Source organism: Hyaloscypha bicolor (assembly GCF_002865645.1).
Source record: "Hyaloscypha bicolor E unplaced genomic scaffold K444scaffold_165, whole genome shotgun sequence".
NCBI classification, from domain to species: Eukaryota; Fungi; Ascomycota; class Leotiomycetes; order Helotiales; family Hyaloscyphaceae; genus Hyaloscypha; species Hyaloscypha bicolor.
The window spans coordinates 1,156,734-1,181,182 of NW_020194667.1; the positions used below are offsets into that span (position 1 = coordinate 1,156,734).

At 50.4% G+C, this 24,449-nt stretch overlaps 6 protein-coding genes across 6 annotated transcripts; 4 read left to right on the plus strand and 2 right to left on the minus strand.

Moving 5' to 3' along the window:
- Positions 1–4,949: 4,949 nt before the first annotated feature.
- On the minus strand, positions 4,950–7,896 carry K444DRAFT_193313 (uncharacterized protein). The gene has a single exon (XM_024870938.1). The coding sequence runs from the start codon at positions 7,775–7,777 to the stop codon at positions 5,336–5,338; it is 2,442 nt and encodes an 813-aa protein (XP_024729790.1). The 5' UTR covers positions 7,778–7,896; the 3' UTR covers positions 4,950–5,335.
- A 2,184-nt stretch (positions 7,897–10,080) lies between these two features.
- On the plus strand, positions 10,081–12,016 carry K444DRAFT_656219 (WD40 repeat-like protein; the record flags this gene model as incomplete). Its single annotated transcript, XM_024886071.1, has 7 exons — positions 10,081–10,114; positions 10,210–10,263; positions 10,317–10,368; positions 10,419–10,472; positions 10,524–10,985; positions 11,031–11,513; positions 11,560–12,016. 7 exons carry the CDS (start codon positions 10,081–10,083, stop codon positions 11,732–11,734), a joined length of 1,314 nt encoding a protein of 437 aa, XP_024729791.1. The 3' UTR covers positions 11,735–12,016.
- An 833-nt stretch (positions 12,017–12,849) lies between these two features.
- K444DRAFT_193434 (uncharacterized protein) lies at positions 12,850–13,706 on the plus strand. Its single transcript, XM_024870941.1, has one exon. The coding sequence runs from the start codon at positions 12,963–12,965 to the stop codon at positions 13,428–13,430; it is 468 nt and encodes a 155-aa protein (XP_024729792.1). The 5' UTR covers positions 12,850–12,962; the 3' UTR covers positions 13,431–13,706.
- Positions 13,636–17,466, plus strand: K444DRAFT_193405 (Pkinase-domain-containing protein). The gene is made up of 3 exons (XM_024870940.1): positions 13,636–15,185; positions 15,233–16,948; positions 17,000–17,466. The coding sequence occupies exons 1-3, from the start codon at positions 13,840–13,842 to the stop codon at positions 17,226–17,228; spliced, it is 3,291 nt and encodes a 1,096-aa protein (XP_024729793.1). The 5' UTR covers positions 13,636–13,839; the 3' UTR covers positions 17,229–17,466.
- Positions 17,467–17,703: 237 nt separating this feature from the next.
- On the minus strand, positions 17,704–20,003 carry K444DRAFT_542813 (MCM-domain-containing protein; the record flags this gene model as incomplete). Its single annotated transcript, XM_024875906.1, has 4 exons — positions 17,704–18,196; positions 18,245–19,647; positions 19,695–19,821; positions 19,870–20,003. The coding sequence occupies 4 exons, from the start codon at positions 20,001–20,003 to the stop codon at positions 17,704–17,706; spliced, it is 2,157 nt and encodes a 718-aa protein (XP_024729794.1).
- Positions 20,004–20,500: 497 nt separating this feature from the next.
- K444DRAFT_193505 (Vps54-domain-containing protein) lies at positions 20,501–24,426 on the plus strand. The gene is made up of 4 exons (XM_024870942.1): positions 20,501–20,693; positions 20,745–20,869; positions 20,919–23,820; positions 23,871–24,426. The coding sequence occupies exons 1-4, from the start codon at positions 20,608–20,610 to the stop codon at positions 24,148–24,150; spliced, it is 3,393 nt and encodes a 1,130-aa protein (XP_024729795.1). The 5' UTR covers positions 20,501–20,607; the 3' UTR covers positions 24,151–24,426.
- The last annotated feature ends 23 nt before the right edge of the window (positions 24,427–24,449 follow it).

The window sequence follows — 24,449 nt, forward strand, 5'->3', positions numbered from 1 at the left end:
GGGGGGAGAGACGAGCGGAGGGTCGAGAAGAGGGCTCAGGGCTGGGAGGTCAGCAGCAATCGCGACGTTACGTCACCTTCTTTCGAACTCGTGTTGAGCTTCGCGGGGGATGGTCTGAGGAAAATAGTAGGAGCTTTCGGGGTCAGGCCGGGTCGTGGGCGCTGGAGCGGGTGCCGGAGTTACCACGATGGGAGAAGCTAGGAAGTCTCCGTGTTAATGCGCACCTTCTAAATTTACCAGTCGGAGCAAGTCGGCTTCCCGAGGGGCGGTGACGTTCGCTACGGTACTTGGTTTGTTTCGGTTCACGTCGTCCGAGCTAGTTAGGGCATTTATATGTCAGTCATGTCGTGTCATGTCATGCACGCCTTGTCGAAGAGTTCGTCGGAGACATACATACATACATACATACACACACATACATAACATGTCAAGGGTCAAGGGTCAAAGGGTGTTAGACGCCGGGGGCGCTCGAACAGGGTGCGCGTCGAGGCTGTCTCCGGCCGACCAGCGAGAGAGAGAGAGAGAGAGAGAAAGAAAGAAAGAGAGAGAGAGGGAGAGAGAAAGAAAGAAAGAGTGAGTAAAAGAAACAAGGCAAGAAAGAGAGGCGAGGTGAGGTTGCTGCGGGCTTGTCGACGTTGCTGCTTGCAGGAGCAGTCGCCGCAACGGTTTCTTGTCGGCCCAGCCATCCATACACCCTCGAAACGTGCATGCGGTGGAGGTAAGATAACATCGGCCCCATCAACACCAGACCGCGCTGGATGCGATGCGATGCCACAGTACGGTCGCGGTGGAGGAGGACCAGCGCTCTTCTAGCGTGAACGAGCGAGCGCAGCGAGGCGCACCGCACCGCACCGGGCATGTATTTATATTTATCTACGAATGCAGTAGATCGAGTTGCTGCGGCTTGCCCTCCCTCTGAATCTCTGAGTTGGCTGGGCTGGTGATGCTGTCTGTCTGTCTGTCGCTTGTTCCCTTCCCCACTGGCATTTTTTTTCCATCCCGAGCACAACCCAGATTTGGCGCTAAGACGTTCCCTGGAGGCAATTTGCGAGATCTCTGTCAACATTTCCTTCCCTGCTCCACCTCCTCTCCCCTTCCTCTCCCCCTTCTTCTCCTCTTCCTCACCACATCCAGCACAGGAGGGCCAGGAATTTACCTACTCCCCCGGATCCAGCTTCTCTTGCTGACTGCCACCCCTTCCCCCCTCCCCCCAAGTCGCCTGCCTCTGTCGCTTTCGCTTTCCTTTCCCCTCCCGCTCCGATCCTGGAGCTCCCCGTTGTCGACGACCTCACTTTTGTCCTCGCACCGCACATTGACCCTCATTCACCTTCCCCGTGAAACATGTCGTCCACAACCCAGAGCCAGCAAGGCAATCTGGACAGATACGTTGTGATCCACGTTGCCACCACCTGCGACGAGCACGGAGTCTATGTCACAAAGGATTCTGCTGAGGTGATAGAGCTTGGGTGGATTCTTCTAGATGCAAAGAGCTGTGACGAGGTAGGTCCAACTCTGCTCTGCTCTGCACTGCGATCTCTTGAGAATGTGTGCTAATTGCATGCTCATAGCTCCACCGGGAAAGCGTTCTTGTCAAGCCCATCAATACCCCTATCACACCGCTGTGCAGTAAGTGACGGGCCACCATAGAAATCGACCTACAAGACCCCGAGAGCCTCTACACCCCTCGGTGCACCCTGCAAGATATGTTTGCGCTATATGCTAACCTCCATTGCTCTGTAGCAAGCTTGACAACGCTCACCTGGGAGCACGTCCGCAATGCAGGAACTTTCCGCGATGCAATCAACCGCTTTGATGCATTTGCCTCTGAACACCTCGTCTCGCAAAACCTCGACTTTTCCTTTGTCACCCTCGATTCCTGGGACCTCCGAGTTCAGCTTCCCCGCGAAGCTCGTGATAAAGCTGTGGTCTTGCCTCCATATCTGCAGCACTCTCGAACCTTCGATCTACGAACCGAGTACCAGCGCTGGCAACAACACCACCCTGAATCTCTCCCATTTGGCCCTTCAATGCTGTCCAATATCTGTGCCGCGCTTGAGGTCGAGCCTGTCCAAGCAAGTGCGCCGATCAAGCACAATCTCCCGTTCCATCTACAAGCACTTGCGCCCGCCTCTCCTCGCAGAGCTATGGAGGAAGCAGTGACATTGGCGAGAGTTCTCCGTGGATTAATTCGAAAATCCCAACCGCCTCACGAGCACCCCGATGTTCTTACAAGACCAATGGACGCCCGTGCTGATGTCCGAGCATTTTTGTCTGAACGTAGCAAGGTACTTCACATGGCAGGACTTCCACATGACACCACTCAGTCCGAGCTGGAAAGCTGGTTCACCCAGTTTGGCGGCCGCCCAATTGCTTTTTGGACGTTGCGAACTCCGGATCAGCACAAGCCTACTGGGTCCGGCTTCGCTGTGTTCTCGTCCCATGAAGAGGTCAGCGAATCATCTCATTACCATCTCTACATGTATTGCCGAGCTTGCGACTCCCATCAAATCGTGGTGTCAGCGCCCTGCGAATATGTCCTACTTCTTTATGACAGATTGTTGAACCTACCCCCACATTCTTTAATAAAATTCTTTTCTTCACGAGGACATGCTCTAACACCTTATCAGGCCGCAGAGAGTCTGTGCATGAATGGACGTGCTCTTAATGAGAAGGCTATAGAAGTTTCCCCTTCTTCCAGCAGGGTTCTTGACCGCGCTGCTGAGATCCTTACGCCATTCCCACCCAGTAAGAATAGACCACGCCCAGGAGATTGGACTTGCCCGTCATGTGGTTTCTCCAACTTCCAGCGACGAACCGCTTGTTTCCGTTGTTCATTCCCAGCCATGAGTGCAGGGCCCAGTGGTGATGCTATGGGAGGTTATGGTGGAGGTTATGGGTACGGACCCCCAGCTATGATGCCGCCCCCTCAACACATGGGGCATCATGGGGGTATGGGTGGTCATGGTGGTGGCCGAATGGGTGGCAGTGGCGGTGTTGTACCATTCCGGGCTGGGGATTGGAAGTGTGGCTCTGAAGGCTGCGGATACCACAACTTTGCCAAAAATGTCAGCTGTCTTCGATGTGGCGCCAGCCGTGCGGGTGCAGCCGTTGTGGCGGACTCTGGTTATCCTTCTCCAATGGATCCTCCATCGAACTATGGCATGGGCCCGGGCTCAATGGCAGGCACTCCAGGCCCTGGACCTTTCGCATCAGCTGCTGGAGGGTTTGGATCTAGCGGTGGGTATGGAGGACAGCATTTTGGTGGTCCACCAAGCACCTATGCTCTCCCATCTGGTCTTGGTGCTTCGACTGGCCCATACCCTTCCCTCAACACCCACTTTGGCCCTACTGGAGGCTCACACTCTGCCGGTCCCTTCGACAGCCGAGCTGCTGAAGCAGCGTTCCAGTCTGCAAGCAATGGACCAGCATCGGCAGGCCCCTCCAACAACTTCTATTCCAACCAGAGTGAAAGCGATCCTTTTGCTTTTCTCTCCTCGGGCATCGGTAATTTGTCAATGAGCAGCGGCGATGCTCGCCAGAATGGCGGTTCAGCACAGCTCAGCGCTCCGAGCAAGTCTCCGGCTTAGCTGTCTCTTTGCGAATTGTCTTGCGCCATCGATTTCCCTTTCATTACGGTCTATACAAAAGTCTTGACTCTTATTCACATGTATGACTATGTTTCAGGACGGCTTTGGGTTGGAATGAAATCATAGACAATATTGTGTGGTTCAGAGCCTTCTGGACTATTGCGCAGCGGTTTTTAATGAGGGCATCTGTTTGGCTTGCGGGTGGGCTGGTGGTTAGGCTGGTTGGAAGGCATAAAGAAAAGGATGGGCAAAATTCAAAGCAGACTCTACACCTACACAAGTGCGAACGGAAAATTTGACAATAGTACGGAGGGCGGAGTTCTTTAATGCGGATGGAAAGTTGGGCTATACAAGGATCAATCAGGCGATGAAGCAACGGGCAAAGGCATGGCAATGGCAGCAACGCACCCTGAATTTTGATTCTGAATGTTCGTGCGACGGGATTGACTGGCAAAGCAAAAAGAAAAAGAAATCGTTTATCTTCGGTGCATAGCGAAGGGAGCGTTGGGCATGGGGTCAGTCGGGTCTTTTGCTTGGTATGGGGTCTGGGTTCATATCTGGTGTCTCATTCTGCGGTCGCCGGTGTAGTCCGTCGAATTCTTCTCTAGCACGCGCATACACACACACATGATCGGATCGGATCTCTCTCTCTCTCCCAAAGCATGGCTGCATTTGCAAAACGGCGGATCTTGGAGCATATGCAAACAGAATCAGATTCGGAGAGAACGACGAACGGGCTCGGCACTGTTTCACCTCTACTTCTTGTTTTGTATTTTGAGCTTCTTGTTTTTTATTTGCCACATTTCCTTTTCTTGTTTCATAATCTCTCTTCTCCTTTCATTGTGATTCTTGACGTTGATGAAAGGGGTGCGCTGTGGTATCGTTGGATCCATGGCATCTCGACCCTTGGATGGCTTGTGTGGGGGGTGGACTGGGAGGTGTTGGTAGATGGTTGGGATGAGAGATGATGATGATTTGCTGGGAAGTCGAGGGAGTAGCTTCTTTCATCTCGATTTCGATGTAGACACTTGAGTTTTCTTGGAGCAGATATGAGTGGAGTACGTGCTGGCGTGAATGGATGGAAGGATGCTTGATAGATAAGGTGTGGGAGCCGCTGCATTGCTGGCTTCACAATACATAGTGTCGACTTCACACTGTCTGGCTACTTGATTCCATGAGAGGTCTATGTTAATTTGCCTTTGCTTTGCTCCATCGTAGGCCTAAGAGAGTAGGGGAAGGGAGAAGAGAGCCAGAGTGATGAACGTAGCTACCGCTATTCCTTACAGAAGACAGGCCATGGACGTATGAGAGAGTCAAACTAATAAATATACAATTTGCTTCCCCGAACCTGTGCAGGGGAATTTATTCTGAAGGAAACAACACAACTGTGCCATCACTGGGACATTGCGTGCCTTGGCGGGATAAATCGGAGGAGCGTGTATACGTTGTAGAAATTGTGCTTGCTTTAGGGTGCCTCACGTGTGACTGAGGCTTTCAGTTCCTAGATGAGAAAACTGACGATCAGGCTGAACAATATAATGATGACCTATTCTAAGGTCTAATCTACAGAAAATAGCCCGTTCGTGCCTTATCTCAACCTATGTCTGGCCATTTGGTACAAATGTGATTCATGATGCGTCGTTTACCTAAGCTCCCGAGGAAGTGAAGTCCGATCATCAATTCATGATTCATAACACAACCAGATCCAAGTCATCCAGACGAAGATCTCCAGAAAATTTCCCAGAGAATCAAGTCTGTTGCGCTTGAACAACGCCGCCTCTGCCTCTCGGGAATCCTCTGCCTCTACCACCTCTACCCCTAGGTCCTCCACGGCCTCTGTTATCCAAACTTGGCGGTGGTGGCACTGCATTAAATGCTTGAGCAGGAGCAGGGGGAGGTGGGCCGCCTCTCCCGCCTCTGAATCCGTTCGCTGGGCCACCTCTCGCGCCTCTCGCACCGTTCATCTGCCCTTGGGAATTGCCTCGAATGGCCATACTGCTGTGTACGGCTGGTGCAGCATTATCGCCTGAATGTCCCAGACCACCTCGGCCCCTGCCACGCGGGACACCGTTGCCCCTTGAAAATCCATTCTGATTCTGGCCAGCTACAGCTCCACGGAACGAGCCTCTCAAAGGCGGCGGTGCACCGGCTTCGCGGTACTGTCCTTGACCTCCAGGTCCCACTGGCATGCCGTACCCTCCGTTGACCGTCAGTAGAGCAGTGACCGGTGCAGGCCGTTTCTCGACTGCGGCTTTTGAGCCGGCGATAACTTGCTTGTTTGAAAGATTGAGGACAGAGGCAGTAGAGACTGTGGAGCCACGGAAAGCAGTGCATCGTTCACCAAGGCTAGTGCCACTCATGAAGGTTACATCGAAGACGACATCCAGTAGAGTTGTACGTGGAGTGCGAGATATTCCGACGACGGTACCACGAGTGGCAATAGGAACACGACCAGAATCTTGGACGTAGACAACTCGATCGCCGAGCGTAAAACGCTGGTTGCCAAGGCGGTGCTCGGCATCTGCGGGCTTTATAAGTGCGTTTCGAGGAACACCTTTCAATTTCTTGAACTCGATACCGGGACCATTCGCCAACGCATCGTCAGACGCCTTCTCAATAGCCATGACAGCATCTGAATCCAGTTGCTCTGCATCCAAGGGGACCTTTTCAAAGTTCTTGGACTCGATGGATTTCAGCCAAGCCGCGATCTCCTTGATCTTTGCACCCGCAATTTCGGCCGGATAGAAATCGGTCTCATCGTATTCGTTACCTTGTGGCTTTCGTTGGATACCGGCAATGAACTCTGGGAACTTCGTCATGTAGGTGCTCAGAAGCTCGATAGCCTTGTTGCTGAATTCCCATCCGCTATCCGATCTGCGAGAGTAGCCCAGGACTTTGAGTTTCTTTGACTCGAATTTTAGGTTGAGACCAAGATTGAGTCGGGGGAGGCCCAGTGCAGATACAGAGAAGGATGAGGTGATCTTGCTGAGGACGAGGGGGTGCAGACCTAACATCTTAGCAACCGCGTATGATGGAGTATAGTGACTCTTGGTATGATGACTCATGACGATGTTGCGCCCGAATTCCATTTCTTTGCCTTTGGTAGTCGACAACCAGATCTCGGCTCGATTGTCCTTGTGACCCACAACTTCCAGTGGTCTGCCGTAATTAAATTCGCCCAAGAAGAAAGCCCGTGATCCCGGCGGGAATTCTTCCTCAATAGGAACAGCTGCCTTCTCTAAGAACCGTTGATCCTCGCTAACCACCTCATCAACGATGACTTGAGAGGCGTATTCAGTTTCCATGCCTGGAATCACGGCATACTCCTTGACTGTAGCACCCTCGTCGGTCTTTAGCAAACCCTTCAGCATTTCAACATGAGTAATCGATTCAACAGCGCCAATGATGATACCGAGACGCTTGCTGTAGTTGTTCTCAATTCTCTCAGCCTTCTTGCGGAAATCGTCGATTTCTCGTGGGCCATGAAGTTGCTGGATAGGGTGAGAAGTGCCACCATCTGCAGGGAGATAATCAAAGAGCTCGTCTGACACTTTGACCACCTTTCCTTCTTGTAAGAAGGGATATCCCACGAAAACTCGGTGACCCAGCTTCATCGTGGCAGTCTTGACATTTGTTCGTTCCTCGGTATTTTCGATAGTGACGACCATGCTCTCGTTGCGACTATCTTGTTGGAACACATTGACGCCGTGAAAACCCAATGTCGCATTATAAGGGAGAGTAGCCAAGCTCGGGAAACCAGCCAATGCTGCGTCCCCAAGTTTAACGCCTTCCATAAGACCAACATGATATTCCAATCCTTCAATAGTGGGAAGATCAAAGATGTTCTCAACGCAGTGACAGTGTGCAATATCTGGGAAAATACCCACAAGAGATGAGGGGTAAGTAAAGTCAACGTCTGGGTCATGAGTGAACTTCAAAGTGACTCCAAACTCATTCCTCGCCTTCTCCACATCACTTAGAAGAGCGTTCTTGGGAGCCATGGCAGCCAACAGGCGCTTTTCATCGATGAAAGGGATCTTGACAACAGCTTCCCAATCCATCTTCTTACCATTCATGTCGAGTTCGAAGTCTCGGGGGTAAAAGTCGAGGATGGGAGATGCCGGATTGGTCATGAGATCATGGTAAATGGATGGTACGATCTTTTTACTTCGATCAGGAAGGACACCCATGAGTTGCTCATAAGGATGAAACGGCTGGCCAAGTTTGAAGTTGACATCTGCTTTTAGACCTTTGATGACATCTGAAATAATAGTGTTAGTTGGATGCTTGGGACAGGTGCCCTGAACACATACCGGATATCATTGGGGAGTAGTGGTATTGATAGAACCAGGGCCACGATACCACTCCACGATAGTAGTAGTATAGAACCCACTGCAAGCCCTGCACGTAGTTCTCGCACAACTTCGTCAATTCCTCTTCGTTGTTTCGGTCCCATTCAAATTTTCCCTGGTAGTATCGGTCCTTCCACTCCTGGAACTTTGCTTCGTACTGTTTGTCCATCTCTGCCTGAGCCTCTGCTCTAGAGACATCGATTGTTTTGGCGTTATCGTATTGCTTAACAATCCGAAGGATAGCAAGTTGTGACTCTTCGTCCTCATCTTCGTCCTCTTCTCCGTCTAGCTTAGCGGGAAAGGAGAGCTGCAAATGACGATCACCTTGCTCATTCTCAGCCGTCTTCCATTCGAGATGAAGACTCTCTGCAAGTTCTTGTACGAACTTGCGATCCGCAGCTGGTAAGGTATCCGGTAGATCTAGAGGTAGATCTGAGCGATGAGCGACGTATTTTTTGACCTGCTTCCAGACCTCCCGCTGAGGGGTGGTCATTGTCAATTTCCCCTTCGTCTTGCCCTTGACCATAACATCCTCCTTGGCCATTTGCTTCGACTTGAACCAACTCTGATCCGAGCTTTCCGATTCGAAGAAACGATATTCCACATGTGCCAGTTCGTCCAATAATACAGCCAATCTATCCATTTTGATGACACCGCTCTCGTTGATGTATCCACCACATTTTGGTAGTACGGCCTTGTAAATCTTGAACATCAACGCCAAAGCCCCTTCATTAATATGCAAATTAGGAAGATTAGGTAAGAAATCGTTTCCCACGAAGAATGCCATGAGGATGAAGTCGTCGATGACTCGTTCCAGATCGAAAGTAAATCCAAGTACGCCGTCTTCTTTTAGTTCCTGAAACTCCAGCTCCAGGTATTCTCGTACAACGCATAAATGCATCAAGTAGAAATTTTGATGCTCCAATTCCTTGGATTTTGCCTTACTTTGTCGCCCAAATGTAACCTCCTCTCGCAATAGACAAAAATGTGGATCGTGACTCAAAAGTCCCAACATGATGAGATCAGCATCAAGACCGTAAAGGCAATGTCGGACGTTGGGATCGTAGTCAGGCTGGGCTTTCGCCAATCGAATGTACTCCATGATTTTGTGCTCGCCTTCTCCGGGAACTTCGTGGCCTGACAGGACAATTTCGACACCCTGCCAATCAACATCCTCCGATACCTTCTTGTTGATGAAATATTTCAACTGGAGGGTCAACTTGTACATGAATTCCGTACCTATATAGGTTAGTTCATTCAAAGTGACAAATAAACCATCGTACCTGGTGTGATTGCATTACTATCAAATGCTTCCTCCTTGGGCATCTCTTTTCCTTCCCTAATGGCCTTCTCTCTTGCATTTTCAACATCAAGCGCTGTACGAAATCGTCGGGCTCGCTGTTGATTCATCTTTGCTCTCGGTGCAACCCCATCGATTGCCATGAAGAAAAGCTGCTTCGGCTTAATCTTCCCATAAAGATGCTCAATGTAATTGAATATTGCAATGAACATTTGTTCCTCCGTCATTCGGAATGTCGCATCGTCCGAGTCCTTATGCGTGCAGTTGTGAATGATTCCATTCATGTCAAGGTAGAGGGCGTCGAACTCAGGTATCCGGTTCTCTGCGATCAACTGTGAGATCGCTGGATACCTCTCGCTCATCCATCGAAAGAATTTGGGAACACCCATAATGAAGTAGAGCGCGGTGAGCGCGAGTGGCGTCTATGGTGTTCTGGTTATATTCGGAAGGGTGATGAGGAAATATGTTGCTTTTACCGCAACTCGAAATCGCCTCTCGTGTCTCCTGAAAAGAGAATGAAGCACACTCGTCTTTGTCTTCCTCTCCGACTCCTTCCTAGTGGCAAGTAAGCGTGGTGATTGATTTGTATTGTTTCTCGAAAAAAAAATGATGTCTTTGACGTTGTCATGGTTCAAGAGCCTCCCCGCCAGTTACTTTGACGCTAGCGGGATCGCGGCCGCCTCCAACTTGGTACAGAAAGCGCGACCGCGTTCTTTCAACGCGCGGTATCGAGAAGACCTCACTTTGCGACTTTCCTGACCGTCCCTAGGCTCTCCGATCTTCAGGCACCTTCTTGGGTCCCCTTCAACCAGTCTGATCTATTCATCTACTTTCTACAACCATGGCGCCTGACTCTGCAGACGTCGAAATGGAAGGTGTGTTCGTTGATCTACAGATGAGCAGTAAAGCGCTTTGCCATTTTTCGACAATGATCTAGGAATAGGCTTAATAGAGGCTGATGAATCAATAGTCCCTCGCCCAGATACCGAAGATGAGGATACTGAGCAGAAGATTATCAACGAAGGTATGTCCCCTCTCTTGGCGACCGGTTGATCGCCGCTGACAGACCCACTCTAGAGTACAAGACGTGGAAGAAAAATAGTCCTTTTCTTTATGACATGATCCTAAGGTGAGGAGTGTTCTGCTACCTTCTGAAGCGCTGTAACTGACATTTCGCAGCACTGCGCTTGAGTGGCCCACCTTGACTACACAATGGTTCCCCGATAAGAAAGAGTAAGTCTTGTACGCTCTATATTAAGGAAGGAGAAGCTCAATTTTTGCAAGGCCTGCTGGCAAGAATTACACCATCCATCGATTGCTGATAGGCACCCACACCTCCAACGATGCCCAGAATTACCTCCAGATCGCCAATGTTGAACTGCCAAAGAATATTACACCAAACCCTCATGACTACGACGAGCAGCGAGGAGAGATTGGTGGCTATGGCAACTCTTCAAACGGCGAACAGGCAGCGATCAAGATGACAATTGAGCAGAAGATTGATCATCCGGGAGAAGTCAACAAGGCTAGATATCAACCACAGAATCCCAACATTATTGCTACAATGTGCATTGATGGAAAGGTCCTGGTCTTTGATCGTACCAAGCACAGCAGTCTTCCAAAAGGCACTGTCAATCCGCAGGCAGAGTTACTGGGACACAAGAAGGAAGGATTCGGGCTGAGTTGGAACCCACATGAGGCCGGAAAGCTGGCGACTGGCAGCGAAGACAAAACTGTCCGCTTATGGTACGAATGAATGTATGCGAGCTTGGAAGAAGCTAACAATTACAGGGACCTGAAAACCATCCAGTCAAGCAATAACCACGTCAAAGCATCGCGAGTGTATACGCACCATAGCTCGATCGTGAACGACGTCCAATATCACCCTCTGCATAAATCCCTGATCGGAACCGTCTCGGATGATCTCACTCTTCAAATTATCGATGTTCGGCAACCAGAAACCGATCGATCATCTGTAACGGGCCAGGGTCATAGCGATGCTATCAATGCCTTGGCTTTCAATCAAGCCTCGGAGTTCGTTTTGGCTACCGCATCTGCTGACAAGACTATTGGTATTTGGGACTTGAGGAATCTGGACGATAAGCTCCACTCCCTGGAGGGTCATGGCGATGCTGTCACCTCCCTGGCTTGGCACCCCCATGAAGAGGCTATATTGGGTAGTGGAAGTTATGATCGCCGAGTTATCTTCTGGGATCTCAGCAGAGTCGGAGAGGAACAACTGCCAGACGATCAAGAAGATGGACCTCCTGAATTGTGAGCTTTCCCCAATTCCCTTTCCCGCCAACACTAATCTTGCCAGGTTATTCATGCATGGTGGTCATACCAACCATCTAGCTGATTTCAGTTGGAACCAGAATGAGCCATGGGTCGTCTGCAGTGCTGCTGAGGATAACTTGATACAGATCTGGAAGGTGGCTGAAGCAATTGTGGGCAAGGATATTGAAGAACCGTCACTTGATGAGCTTGAGCGATGAATTGGGCAGAGGGTTCCTGCAGATACCAGATGACGACTTTTTGATGATATGCTGTGGAAAGGAGTTCATTGCATGTGATTGTGGCACGGCGTTAACTGGAATGATCATCAATGATATTCGAAGACTGATGCGCCTAGAGAGCCGTTGTACATCATGCATTGGAGTAGCATCTCTTTCCGCCTCCAAAGTTCGCATCCCCCATCCCTAGGAAAATTTGTCCACAAAAAGAACATCCTATTATAATGTCGCTATAAGATAATTTTGAGATGGTGACTTGAATCGGACATATCACAATCTGAGGGAGACAGGGGGTTTACTTTCAAGCGTCCATCCAGGACTCACACGTGTGACAGTTCTCGTGAGCTCTGCCATTGAGCTACACCCTCGAGACAATCTCGCTTTTCATTTTGTCCAAAGAATTGAAGCTTGCCCTGAATGCCAAGGCTAGTGTATCACGTGACAGCTAGGACTCAAACTACGCTCTTGCTAGGGTACAGCCGAGCACACTTAGCAGCAACTTCATCTTCCCGTCCCTGATGTGCAGATGATGACCATCAGGACAACATTGAATAACTCACCATGAACAGTTTGGAGAACCAGATTAGTCCTCGGCACGATATTCGAAACACGCCTTTAGTTCCATATGGTCGACACCTGCCTATAGAAGCACGAGGCTTATCAATCTAAGCCTCAGAACACGCTCACCACTTTGCATTATTGCAAGGCCTCCTAGTCCGCTTTTTACTCTCGAAATACTTCCTGCAATTCGTCGCTCTATCCATATCATGATGGATGCTATCCTGAATGAGTAGGGTCACCCACGTTGGGCAGCTTCTGCCTCTTCACTCCGCGGTCACCTTCCCACATTGCGTATCTTGGGTGGGATCACCAAAGCATCTACCTCTCTACCTGTCGAACTTTTTCGACAGCAAGTCACTGACAACTGATGGAGTATTACTCTGAATCATGGTGTGGGTCACGCGATGGGCAGTTGATTCCATGAAGGATCGCAGTTGGAGCGATGATACACATTTGACATCATCTTTTCTGATGCTTGGGAATCTGCTTCTTTTCAGGCTTTGGGGGCATCTCTTCTATTCCCACACATTCCTATCGACCAACAGGCTTTGACTGCCCCGCATATGTTGATATATTGAAGTCATGACCGCCACTCGCCTCGATGGCGAGGATTGCGCCCTCTTGACTACGACGTGTCATCGATGCCCGGATGATGGATATGAAAGGGCTCTTCTTAACGTTTCCAGAATCAGATGCCTCTCTCCAAGTCTGGGCACGTCGACTTACGCCCTGCAGCATGCCTGCCACCAGAATACTCCACCCCAGGTCTCTGTTCTCGCATTCGATGAACGACTGCTACCGATATACGTCCCTTCCCCGACATACTCTGCGATCCCTGTTCACAGGTTTGAAGAAGAATGAACACAAAATCGTCGGCGGCATCTCTCATCATACGATATTTATGCCTTGCCCCACCCATTCACACATGGCTCGGATATTCCAGGCAGCGTCCAGCAATAACCAGGTTCTACATTGCGCTACCGACTACAGCGACTTTTCAGATACTATTACGATGGAACCATGGATTCAAGATGCCGTGAGGTGCTGGCAGATTTGGGCAGCCATCTTCAGTGAACGTACCGGGCTCTGGATTTTCTCGCACCACGGACTTGGCTGAACTCGCCACAGCCGATCGGCGTGAAACAGAGCAAGAGGAGGATATTGTTCCGCTGCAATGTTGAACTGTCCACGCCATTTGCGCATCGTAGATAACTTGCTGTGACTCAATATGTAATTCGCGTCTGTGACTTTGAGAAGAACCGGCGAGGCTCGGAGATTTCCACTATCGGGAACAGCTCGGGGGAGATATCTGCCAGAACCGAATTTTCCAAGTTAGCTCATGGTAAGTTCTCTTGCCTGAGGTAACAGGCTTGAGGTTCTTTTCACCAACGTTGTCAATATTACTTTCTTGCGCTGTACATTTTTGTTCCGGCATCTCAAGTCCGTCGTGAGATTTGGGCACGGTCGCTACTGTGAGTGGCTGATTAGCGGGACTGCGGGACTGCCTTTTTACCTAGCTCGCGACGATGACTTCCTTCACACAACATTCCCCAGCCCGGTATGTCGCAATGAAAGACAGCTGGAGCCACGGTGACGATCGCAGAGACCGAGGTAGAGTTGATCGAGGAGTAACACGTCCAAGAAGATCGAGATCGCCAGCTTCACGTCGCCTCGAGAGCGACAGGGAACCCAAGGCCAGAGAGCGCAGTCCGATCAAGTCGAGGCCTCTCTCACAGCACGGCGGCGACAGACCTCGCGAGCGCAGTCGCGATCGCAGACGGAGACAATCCCGATCACCTTTGAGGGACTCGAGGGAGGAAGTGCGGGAGAGGAATAGAGGAAGGGAGCTGCTGGACACGCGAGGCTCTGACAGGCCAAAACGAAGTACCTACCACTCGCCATCATCAGCCAAACGCCGCAAGAGTCGAAGTTCTTCTCCAACACGAAGCCACCATAAGAAATCGAGGCGAGTTACATCCCGCAGTCCTTCTCGACTGGACGCAGGCTCGGTCACGTCCTCCCGGCCAGACAAGAAGCGGCGGACTCTATCCCCACTCCCACTGCCGTCTCGAAAACGATCATCAGAACGGAGGAGTTCAGATATTCGAGTTGAGGGGAAATCTAAGCACCACCGTGATTCTGGTGCATTTGAGAGACGAGGACGTTCTCCCAGCCCGAAGCGCGGCGAGGCCTCGTCGCGGCGCCACGCTTCAGAGCATCGATACGAACATAGCTCAAAGCACAGTCGATCCCCCCCAAGGCAATCCCCCAAACCCCGGCCGAGGTCTCCATTCGAGAAGTCGAGGGAGAAGCCACCGAGAAGAGGCCACTCACCACATATAGACCGAAGATCTCCTGATATCGATCGGTACGAGCCATCAAACCGCTCTCGCCAGCAGTCGCCACGAGCTCCCAGAAGCTCCGCTCCATCTAGGGGGCATTCCCCAAAGCGAGAGGGAGCAGGACGGCCGCCTCCCAGAGACGAGTATCGACCTGGTCATAATCCGCAGTCAAAGAACGGACGCCAATTATCCTCAACAGCCTCGGGTGCAAATAGCATTGAGGTCAAGGGGGCAAGACCTTCCACAACTGCTTCTGGAGCAAACAGCATTGAGGTCAAATCTGATAAGATGGCCGGCAGGGGGTTCTATGGAGGCCAGCAAGGTTACCACCCTAACAACCAGATGCAAGCTGCTTTCCCCCTGAAGCCGCAGTATAACCAAGGCCCGCAAGTCGATCCGCGACAGTACTCTCAATCTCCTCAGCATCACATGACACCCAACTCCTATCATGGATCTCCTCAAGCACAGTCTCCCTATTCTGCAGGAAGAGGCAATTGGGGTGGGCAACAACAACAATACTCACCTCAGCCGTAAGTCTCTAGTCTATATTTCCCTCATGGTGATTGACATAATTTAGACAATACCCGCAAAATTATCAGCAGCAATCGGGCTATTCCGGTCCAAACGGGCCTCAGGGCCATTACTACAATAACCAGTCTCCCCCGTATCAAGCTGCTCCGACAGGACCTATGAATCAGGGATATCAACAAAGCTTTCGTGGAAATCAACGAGCATTTCGAGGCAACCATTTCAACCCACGGGGTGGTCGAGGTGACCATCGAGGCGGTCGTGGCGGACATTTTCAAAACCTTCACTGGAATGCTAGTGGAGGCCCTACTGGGGCAGGTCGTGGACAGCACTCTGGGAACGTGACGCCGCAACACACTTCTCCCCCACAACCTTACCCGCCACAACCAGGGTCTCACGAGAGCACTCCCCAGTACAATGGCCGAAATGAGGATGAAGAGGATAACGAAGACCTATTCAGACCATCGAAAGAACTACAAGTTGAGGATTCGGAAACAACCAAGAAGAAGGAAGAGGAGCAGATGCCACCACCAAGCAGACCACCCCCGACTGGGCCACAAAGCCAGCAGAACTCGTCAAAGTTCAGCTTTGCCTTTAAAGGACCATCTAAGGCTACTCCGACCCCACCAAAGCCGGAAATTTCTTCAAAGCTAAATGCAGGTCCAGCACGCAACGTACAAATTAGCCCTGATCGCCCTCGAGGTCCCAATTCCCGAAACATTCCAACGGAGCCGGCCTCTGCAAGACGACAAGATTTCCGCGACCCGCCTCCTCCAACCACCCGAAAGGTCAGGAAGACGATGAAACGACTGAAGGAACGCCCCCACCTTCCAGATGAGTTTAAGAAATCAGACTCGGTCTACTTCCGAAAACCCGGAAATGAGTCTGTCGTTGGATCTGGGACGTATGGAAAGGTCTTCAAAGCTATTCATGTGTATACCAAAAGCCTAGTGGCCTTAAAAAAGATTCGCATGGAAGGTGAACGAGACGGATTTCCAGTCACGGCGGTGCGAGAAATAAAGTTGCTTCAGTCACTGAAGCATCACAATATCGTCAATCTGCAAGAAGTCATGGTCGAGAAAAACGATTGCTTCATGGTTTTCGAATACCTCTCCCACGATCTCACTGGGCTACTGAATCACCCTACCTTCAAGCTCGAGCCTGCACACAAGAAGCATCTTGCGAAGCAACTTTTTGAAGGTCTTGATTATCTTCACCGACGGGGTGTTCTTCATCGCGACATCAAAGCAGCAAACATTCTTGTTAGCAATGAAGGCCAGCTGAAGCTTGCTGACTTTGGCCTTGCTCGATTTTACGCAAAGCGACGGCAGCTTGATTATACAAACCGAGTCATCACCATTTGGTACCGATCGCCGGAGCTTCTGCTTGGTGAGACACAGTATGGCCCAGCAGTGGATATTTGGAGCGCAGCCTGTGTGCTTGTGGAAATTTTCACCCGACATGCAATCTTCCCTGGCGATGGAAGCGAGATCAGCCAGCTCGAGAAGATCTACGCAATACTTGGAACGCCGAATAAGGTAGACTGGCCTGGTCTGGTGGACATGGCTTGGTTCGAGCTTTTACGACCTTCAGCACGACGACCAAATGTCTTTGCAGAGAAATACAAAGAACGTGTGACTCCAGCTGCTTATGAGCTTTTGGATGCGATGTTTCAATACGATCCTGCCAAGAGACCTTCAGCTTCTGATGTTTTAGAGCACCCGTATTTTACTACGGAGGAGCCGAAGCCAAGACAAGCTGTAGAGTATGTTCCCGTGGTTCACTTCATTCAGTGTAATAGCTAACACTTCGATAGACTTTCGAAGTTGGAAGGAGACTGGCACGAATTCGAATCGAAAGCGCTCCGAAAAGAGAACGAGCGAAAGGATAAAGAAGCACGCCGACAAGCACAGAAAGAGGCTACCCTCAAAGCAGAAAAGGAGAAGAAACGTGGTCCTGAAGGAGAGGCGGCAGAACGGGACCCGAAACGCATCGCTATGGGCCCTCCTAGCCTACCAGTTTCGAAGGCTGAGACCGCTAGGTGAAAGCAGAACATGATATGTCCATGTATGAGTATTATTGGGAGCGAAGAGCGTTAGCCAGGCATTTATGGATGGAGCGTTTGATCATTAGGTACAAAGGAGTCGAGGGAGAGAATGGAGTGATAGAGGGTGATGCACTTTCTCGGAAATACATGCATTGTGGTTATGATGGTTGGCCTTTCTCATCTGATCTTGGCACCATGTGAACGAGAAGCATGGGGATGTAAGATACGAGAGGTCGCCCGGAAGGATAGAGGATCTGATGATCAACCAAAACTGACAATTCTCACTCATCTCATCTTTGTATTGACTGGCTTTGCAGAACCTTGTGCACCATTTCTACATCATGCTTCGTAATTACCCAGATCAGCTCCATCCCTTCATAACCCAACTTCCCATCGCCCTGCATTCATAGTCCGACACCGAACGCCATCGTTTCATAAAGTGCATAGCAAATCGACTACCCGAACACTACAGTTTAAGCACCGCTCCTATAAACTTGGCTCCCTTGTCCACGAATCGTAACTGTATCTCTTCTCTGCAAAATCGTAATTGCCCTCGCAAGAGCTTGCTCGCTGTAGCCCTTCCCGTCACAGAGTTCCCTTTTAAGAGTCTGTAAACTAGTAGACCAGCCAATAGGAAGACGCTTCTTCAACTCGTCCTCAAGCTTGTTTACTTCCTCGTTCAACTCTTTACTTCCCTGTCCACTGCCCATCTTTACCGCGTCCATAGTCGAAGCCAAGAAAAGGCGAATTGCTTCGTCAACATGCTGTTCCGTCGCAATCGGGGACAGTGAGATCTTGGCGAGGGACTCTGTGATACGTATGATAGCTTCCAGTTGACGGACGGTAATCGGGATAGAAGATCGTGCATTGGCCTCGAGCTCAGCGGCGTGGACTTGCTTACGGATTGAAACGAAGTGGGAGGAGAGCTTTTCTGCGGCTTCGGGGGATAGGCGGGGGGCGCAACGTCTGTTTTGTTAGTCGGTTCCCCTGATAAATGGGAGAAAGACTTCTTACGACTTGCAGTAGCTGATATACCGTTTCATCTTATCAACTGAAATTTCGGCTTCAGCCTGTTCTTCAACGCCTCGTCCTCCCATGTGAATACCCATCACGTGTTTTGCTATCCTTTCATCTCGGCCTCGATCATGGTCGTCCTTTACAATGAAGATCATATCGAAACGAGAGAGGATCGTAGTTTGGAAATCGATATTCTCTCCCGGTGTCTTGAGGTCGTCATATCGTCCAAAAATAGGATTTGCAGCAGCGAGCACTGATGTCCGAGCATTCAGGATTGTAGTGATGCCTGCTTTGGCAATTGAAATGGTCTGCTGTTCCATAGCTTCGTGGATAGCTACTCTATCTTCGTCTCGCATCTTGTCGAACTCATCGATGCAGACCACGCCTCCATCAGCTAGCACCATAGCTCCTCCCTCAAGGTAGAACTCTCTCGTGGTATGATCTCGCTGAACTGAGGCTGTGAGACCTGCTGCTGAAGATCCTTTGCCAGATGTATAAATTGCAATAGGAGCGACCTTCTCGACGAATTTTAGCAGTTGAGATTTTGCGGTACCAGGGTCACCAAGCAAAAGAACGTTGATATCTCCACGAAGCTTCATTCCGTCCGGTAAGATCTTCTTTGATCCACCAAAGAGAAGACAGGCAATGGCCTTCTTGATATCTTGATTGCCGTAGATGGACGGAGCTATGCAGTTTGCAAGCACATTGTAGAGGTCGGGTCTCCGGCTCATTTCGAGGAATTCCTGCTCTTCTTCCTCGGAGAAGATAGCGTTTCCTTTCGCGGTGTGGTCAACATCGCTGTGAATGCCCACTGCTCTGAGATATGGAGTCCGAATCGCAACTGCTGAAGTAGTATTGGAGCCCTTAGATTGTTTGTTTTGGTAAATTGAGAAGATACCCGTGATCATGCATCTTGTTCCAGGAACTACGCGGTTTGTCAAGTATCGGTCTGTAGAGATGAGGACGTGTCTTGGAAGTTCTCCGACAGGAACTTGATCGGGTGCCTCTTGCAACTTGATGATCTGCTGATCAACAAATTGAGAGCTCTCGTGAACAACGACGTATGGGTCCATTGGGCATGGGTTGTCTCCGGGCATCTTAACCCTGTCGCACAGTCGAGGAAGAGATACTCCAGCAAAGCCGCCAGCGACTGGCAAAACCTTCGTCTGATGGCAATTTCGGCATTGAATGTGGAGTGCTGTTGCTTTCGAGGACAAGACCGATGCGCCAATGACGATGCCAGGTACTCGGACCAGCCGTGAGATTGTGAGAGCGTCGAGATTTCGAATGGAAATATCGCCAGCTGAGGAGTGAAGCAGGAGCTGGTGCTCAGGGATGACAACGTCCTTAGTAGAGGGGTAGACAATACGATGGGTGCATCTCTTTAAGGCAGCCTCGAACTGGTGGTTCATCAGCAAATACATGCTAGATTGTGCGTGGTACTCACAAGGGGAATGATCTCAGCTGGTTCGGTGACGAGTCGGTGAGCCAGCTCTTCGTTGAAAGAGATCAGATGGCCGACATCGACATCGCAAAAGTATTGCTTGAGAAGAACGTTCTCGCGGATTTGGTCTCTGGTACGAAGTTAGTTGCTGCCGATCAACCGCGCGAGGCGGGCCGACCTGTAAATGAAGGCATTCTCGAGACGGAATTGCAGAATGAACTGCTCCAGCTGCGTCTGAATTTGGCCGCGAGTATCCTCGTTGTCGTACTCGGGCGGTAGAACGCTCAATGAGTAAACAGATTGTCTGTCCATCTTGAGGGAGGTGCGCTGAGTGGTATGGAAAGCGGGAAAGGAGTTGGGGTTGACTGATTTGGAAAATGAGGCAGAAAGAGGATGAGGGAGGGAGGGAGGGAAGGCGCGCGTGCGGGTGCGGGCGCGTCTTTCAGGAGTCGCGATTTTTCGCGTCAACTTAAAGTGGTTGCATCAAACACCCCTGCGCTTTTCTAGAATCCCGGCCGGGCATCTGCAGCCAATGACAGCCATGCAGGTGGGCACCCATGAAAGGCTGACGCTTTCGGCGCAGGGCCATCTCTATCTCAATGTCACCTTCATCATCTCCAGTACGTATTGCACGAGTCCACGAGAGCCCCGCCATCACCGCGCAGAGAACTGACATGCAGTCTGCTCTCTTCCAGCAATGATCCCCCGATAGTAATCCATCGATTCGTCAACGAGGGTGTTGACAGGTTTCAAAGGCCTCGTGGCCCGATCCGCCTTCTTCGCCCAGTTCCTTCACCGAACTTCGTGCTTTTCGACTAGCAGCATTGGTTGCGCGGCCGCAGGGGGAGGTCGGAGGCCGTGGGGCTGAGCGCAGCAATTGTTCGAAAGTCCCTTCTTCGAGCGAACCATTCCGATCATGGCTTCTCCAGCGCCACGACATTCCGTCGACAGTTTTTCCCCGGTATCCCCATCGCCCACACGAGGCGAATACCCATTTCCAAGGTCTGTGGGAGTCTGAAGTTTTGATATTATGGCAGATGTACTGATGTTCAGTAGAACCGGGTCCAGCGGCAGATATCAACCAAGGCGCGGTTCAACCGCTAGCTCGATACATTCGATAGGTGGCACCTTGGATACGGCATCACATTGGCATGGGCTAAGTGAATCTGGCCAGAATGGTGAGAATTACAATTTCCCCAGGTCTCTCGGCCACTAACAACATCCTAGCCATATCTACCCTCCTACAACCACCCATTGTTCGGACAGGTTTGATTCCACATACCTCTGCACCAGCGTCCAGTGCACACAAACCACCTACTGCACGAGACATACCTCCGGTCACTCTCACAAATATCACTACTGTCGATCCAGCGGAATTCAAGCCTTATCTCACACAAGTCGGGGCTCTTTACGATGCGTTGCAGCGGGCGAAGGAAAACGAAGAAGACGGCGGGACACAACTCTTCAGGAAAGGAAGCAAGGCGGACGACTTCTCGGATCTCTTGGAGCTGGATCGCCGCTCATCCAGTCGACCGAATCTTTCGAGACAAGCTTCACTGGCCTCTTTAGCTTCATCCATCGACACCCCGACAATACGGAGACGGTCAAGTGGAGGGTCCGGCAGACGTGCGGTACACGCACCAACGCCTCTATCGACGATACCCAACGTTTATTTCGATGAGGATTTCCATCTCGAGAATCCCCGTACCTTTGATGTCGTCAGTGAACGTTCCGAAGTAGTACGGCCAGCACCAGGAACGCCAGATGAGCGAAGAGGATCGAATGGGAATGCACTTGGGCCGCGGAAAGCGCTTGCAACCAATGCTATTCTACAAGAGAAGCTCTCTTGGTACATGGATACTATTGAAGTGCACTTAATATCATCTATCTCCACAGCTTCTACTTCTTTCTTCGCAGCTTTAGGATCCTTGCGAGAGCTTCATTCTGAAGCTGCTGATTCCGTCGAACGAATCAAAGCTTTGCGAAAAGAGCTCACGGTTCTTGACGAGGAGCTGGCTGTAGGAGGACTGAACATCGTAAATAAGAGGCGACAAAGGGAGAATCTGAAGCAACTCAGCGACGCAGTTCAACAGCTGAAGCGCATTGTCGAATCAGTTGCTAGCACTGAGTCCTTGGTTGATTGTGGGGAGGTCGAAAAGGCTCTAGACGCAATCGATGACCTGGAAAAATTAATATCAGGAGAAATTTTGAACCAAGTTACTGAGAAGGACATCCGGTTGCGCGATCTTCGAGGAGCGACAGCCTTACAAGGAGTTACAAATGATCTCGATACATTGCGATTTCGTATTGGCAAAGTGTTCGAAGCCAGGTTTCTGAATGCACTGATGGGTGACCTGAGGCGTCACGTAGAATCAGTTTCTTTCCCGGACACCTTACAGCGCTGGAATAGTGCCTCGCAACGATCGCGAGGGGGACACAATCGAGAGCCTTCTGTATACCCTGCCTATCTGACAATGAAGGATGATTTCAGATCCGAGCTGTTGTCAAATTTGTCCTGTCTCCATCGAGCGCGGCACACGTCACCCGCGACCGCAGCATATCGCGATTCAGTCTTACGCGAAATCAGAAGTATTATTCGGCGACCATTACCAGCGTCCAATGATGAAGATGCAGATTCAATGATGTCTGCTTCCACTGTGGGAGGAGGTAGACAAAAGACACAGCAAGAGAAATCAACAATCCTTGCACGCAATCTCAGAGCGTTGGAACCGGAAGACGCTGAAGAGTTGTTAAGAAAGACATATATAGGAGTTGGTGAAACACTGAGGAGGCTTGGGACGCAAGTCAAGGTATTGCTTGATGTTACTAGCACACTGGGAGAACCAGCATCGAACGGGTTGAAATCGCCTCCAAGAAGCCCAAACGTGGCAACTCTCGATAGTCGGATTCAGCCGGCAACATCTAAGGGCATCTCTGGCCGAGAAATCCAAGAAGAAATGCATCAAACTCTGGACATGTCAAATCTCCTCGGACAAGCAGTGGACATTGCACAAGACAAGATTGTCAAGGTCTTGAGAGTTCGGTCTGAACAGATCGTACAGCTCTCAGTGGAAAACTTTCTCCGCTACTTTACTCTCAACCTATTGTTCGCGAATGAATGCGAAGCCGTCTCGGGAAGAAGCGGCACCGCCTTGAAAAACGTTGTCAATAGCCATATTAAAGAGTTTGTCCAACAGCTCAGCGAATCTGAAAGACAAGCTTTGGCTACTGGCATGGAAGCCGACCCGTGGAACGCCAAAGACTTTACAGAAGAGGACAAGGAAGAGCTGCTTCGTATCCTCTCAGCAAGCACGCATGACGCCGAAGTCTGGAGTGTTGGTAGTAAAATATGGCTTCCGCCCTCGACATCTTCTCAGGCCAAAGCGGCGAGTTCCTTGCTGACTCCCCAAACAAATGGCGCTTCAGGCACCTCAACACCATCGGCCGCACCTTCAAAAACCACTACTCGCCCGGCAGTCATCGAAAGCGACTCGTTCCTTCTTCCGGTTCCCGCTATCCTCTGCCTGCACGGCCTTTCTTCTTTCCTCTACCTAAACACAGGCATCCCATCTATGACTCAGGAGATTGCAACTTCGATTCTGTCATACCTCACACTTTTCAATTCTCGATGTACACAGCTCATTCTAGGAGCTGGCGCAACTCGGTCAGCGGGATTGAAGAACATCACCACCAAGCACCTCGCCCTTGCCGCACAAGCTTTGTCATTCATTAGCACATTGATCCCCCACATACGCGAGTTCGTCCGACGGCACCTAGGTTCTGGGTCTTCCGTTTCGACACTCATGGGGGAGTTCGACAAAGCGCGGCGGGCCTACCTAGAACACCAGCAATCCATCTATGATAAATTGGTGGATATCATGGCTGGTCGAGCCACTGCCCATGCAAAAGCAATGAAAACTATCGACTGGGAGAAAGCAGGCAAGGAAGGGGTAAACGCTTACATGGAAACCTTGACAAAAGAAACGAGCACCTTGCATCGTGTTCTTAGCAAGCATCTACCGGAGATGACCGTCAGGATGATTATGGAGCCGGTTTTCAAGAGCTATAAAGAGCAATGGGGAAAGGCGTTTGGTGATGTAACGCTGCAGAGCGAAGCTGCTCTATCGAGGTTTGTGCCGTTCGCTATTGCAGTCTCAAACAACGCTGACCACTTAATAGGATGCTTCGTGACGCTGAACATTTCAAATCGAAGATAGGTGGACTAGATGGGGCTGGAGATGCAGGGAATTATATTGTTGGCCTCGTGAAGGCGAAAAACGTCCCCAAACCGAAACTGCCCGTTCCAGAACCAGCCCCTGCTGAAGCTCCGGCACAGGAGAACACAACTGTGAATGGCAAGAGCAGCGATGAGGTTCCTTCTGAGGAAACACCAGAAGTGGACGAAAAAGGAAAGAGAGAGGAGAAGCAAGTCGAGGGAGAGGAACACGCAGCTGCATAACGACCAATTATTTGAAAGAGCATAATGACTACACTCATGGAACGGTTTGCTTCTTGGGTAATGTAAAACAACTCTTCTACCATTGTATATTCCATCAAATAAAACATTGATTGGATCCAGTAACTGGCCTCCTGAAGCTCGTCAAGTGAAGTGCAAACAACTTCTTGTTACAACGTTTAGCGATTGAGTAACCATTGCTCCCTCTCTCCTTCCATATCTAATTTAATCATTGACTCTCCTGGCGGAACGTACTACCTTGCTCGGAACAATGAGCTGCATTGAAGGTCCTGCAGGAAAAG

What these genes read in the sequence shown, in the direction of transcription:
- K444DRAFT_193405 (XM_024870940.1), top strand. Translation starts at nt 13,840, where the DNA reads ATGACTTCCTTCACACAACATTCCCCAGCCCGGTATGTCGCAATGAAA. An exon ending in CAACAATACTCACCTCAGCC is followed by an intron (nt 15,186 to 15,232) that starts GTAAGTCTCTAG and finishes GACATAATTTAG; the next exon opens with ACAATACCCGCAAAATTATC. An exon ending in AAGCCAAGACAAGCTGTAGA is followed by an intron (nt 16,949 to 16,999) that starts GTATGTTCCCGT and finishes ACACTTCGATAG; the next exon opens with ACTTTCGAAGTTGGAAGGAG.
- K444DRAFT_193434 (XM_024870941.1), top strand. Translation starts at nt 12,963, where the DNA reads ATGATGGATATGAAAGGGCTCTTCTTAACGTTTCCAGAATCAGATGCC.
- K444DRAFT_193313 (XM_024870938.1), bottom strand. Translation starts at nt 7,777, where the DNA reads ATGGGTGTCCTTCCTGATCGAAGTAAAAAGATCGTACCATCCATTTAC.
- K444DRAFT_193505 (XM_024870942.1), top strand. Translation starts at nt 20,608, where the DNA reads ATGGCTTCTCCAGCGCCACGACATTCCGTCGACAGTTTTTCCCCGGTA. An exon ending in GGCGAATACCCATTTCCAAG is followed by an intron (nt 20,694 to 20,744) that starts GTCTGTGGGAGT and finishes ACTGATGTTCAG; the next exon opens with TAGAACCGGGTCCAGCGGCA. An exon ending in AGCGAAGCTGCTCTATCGAG is followed by an intron (nt 23,821 to 23,870) that starts GTTTGTGCCGTT and finishes ACCACTTAATAG; the next exon opens with GATGCTTCGTGACGCTGAAC.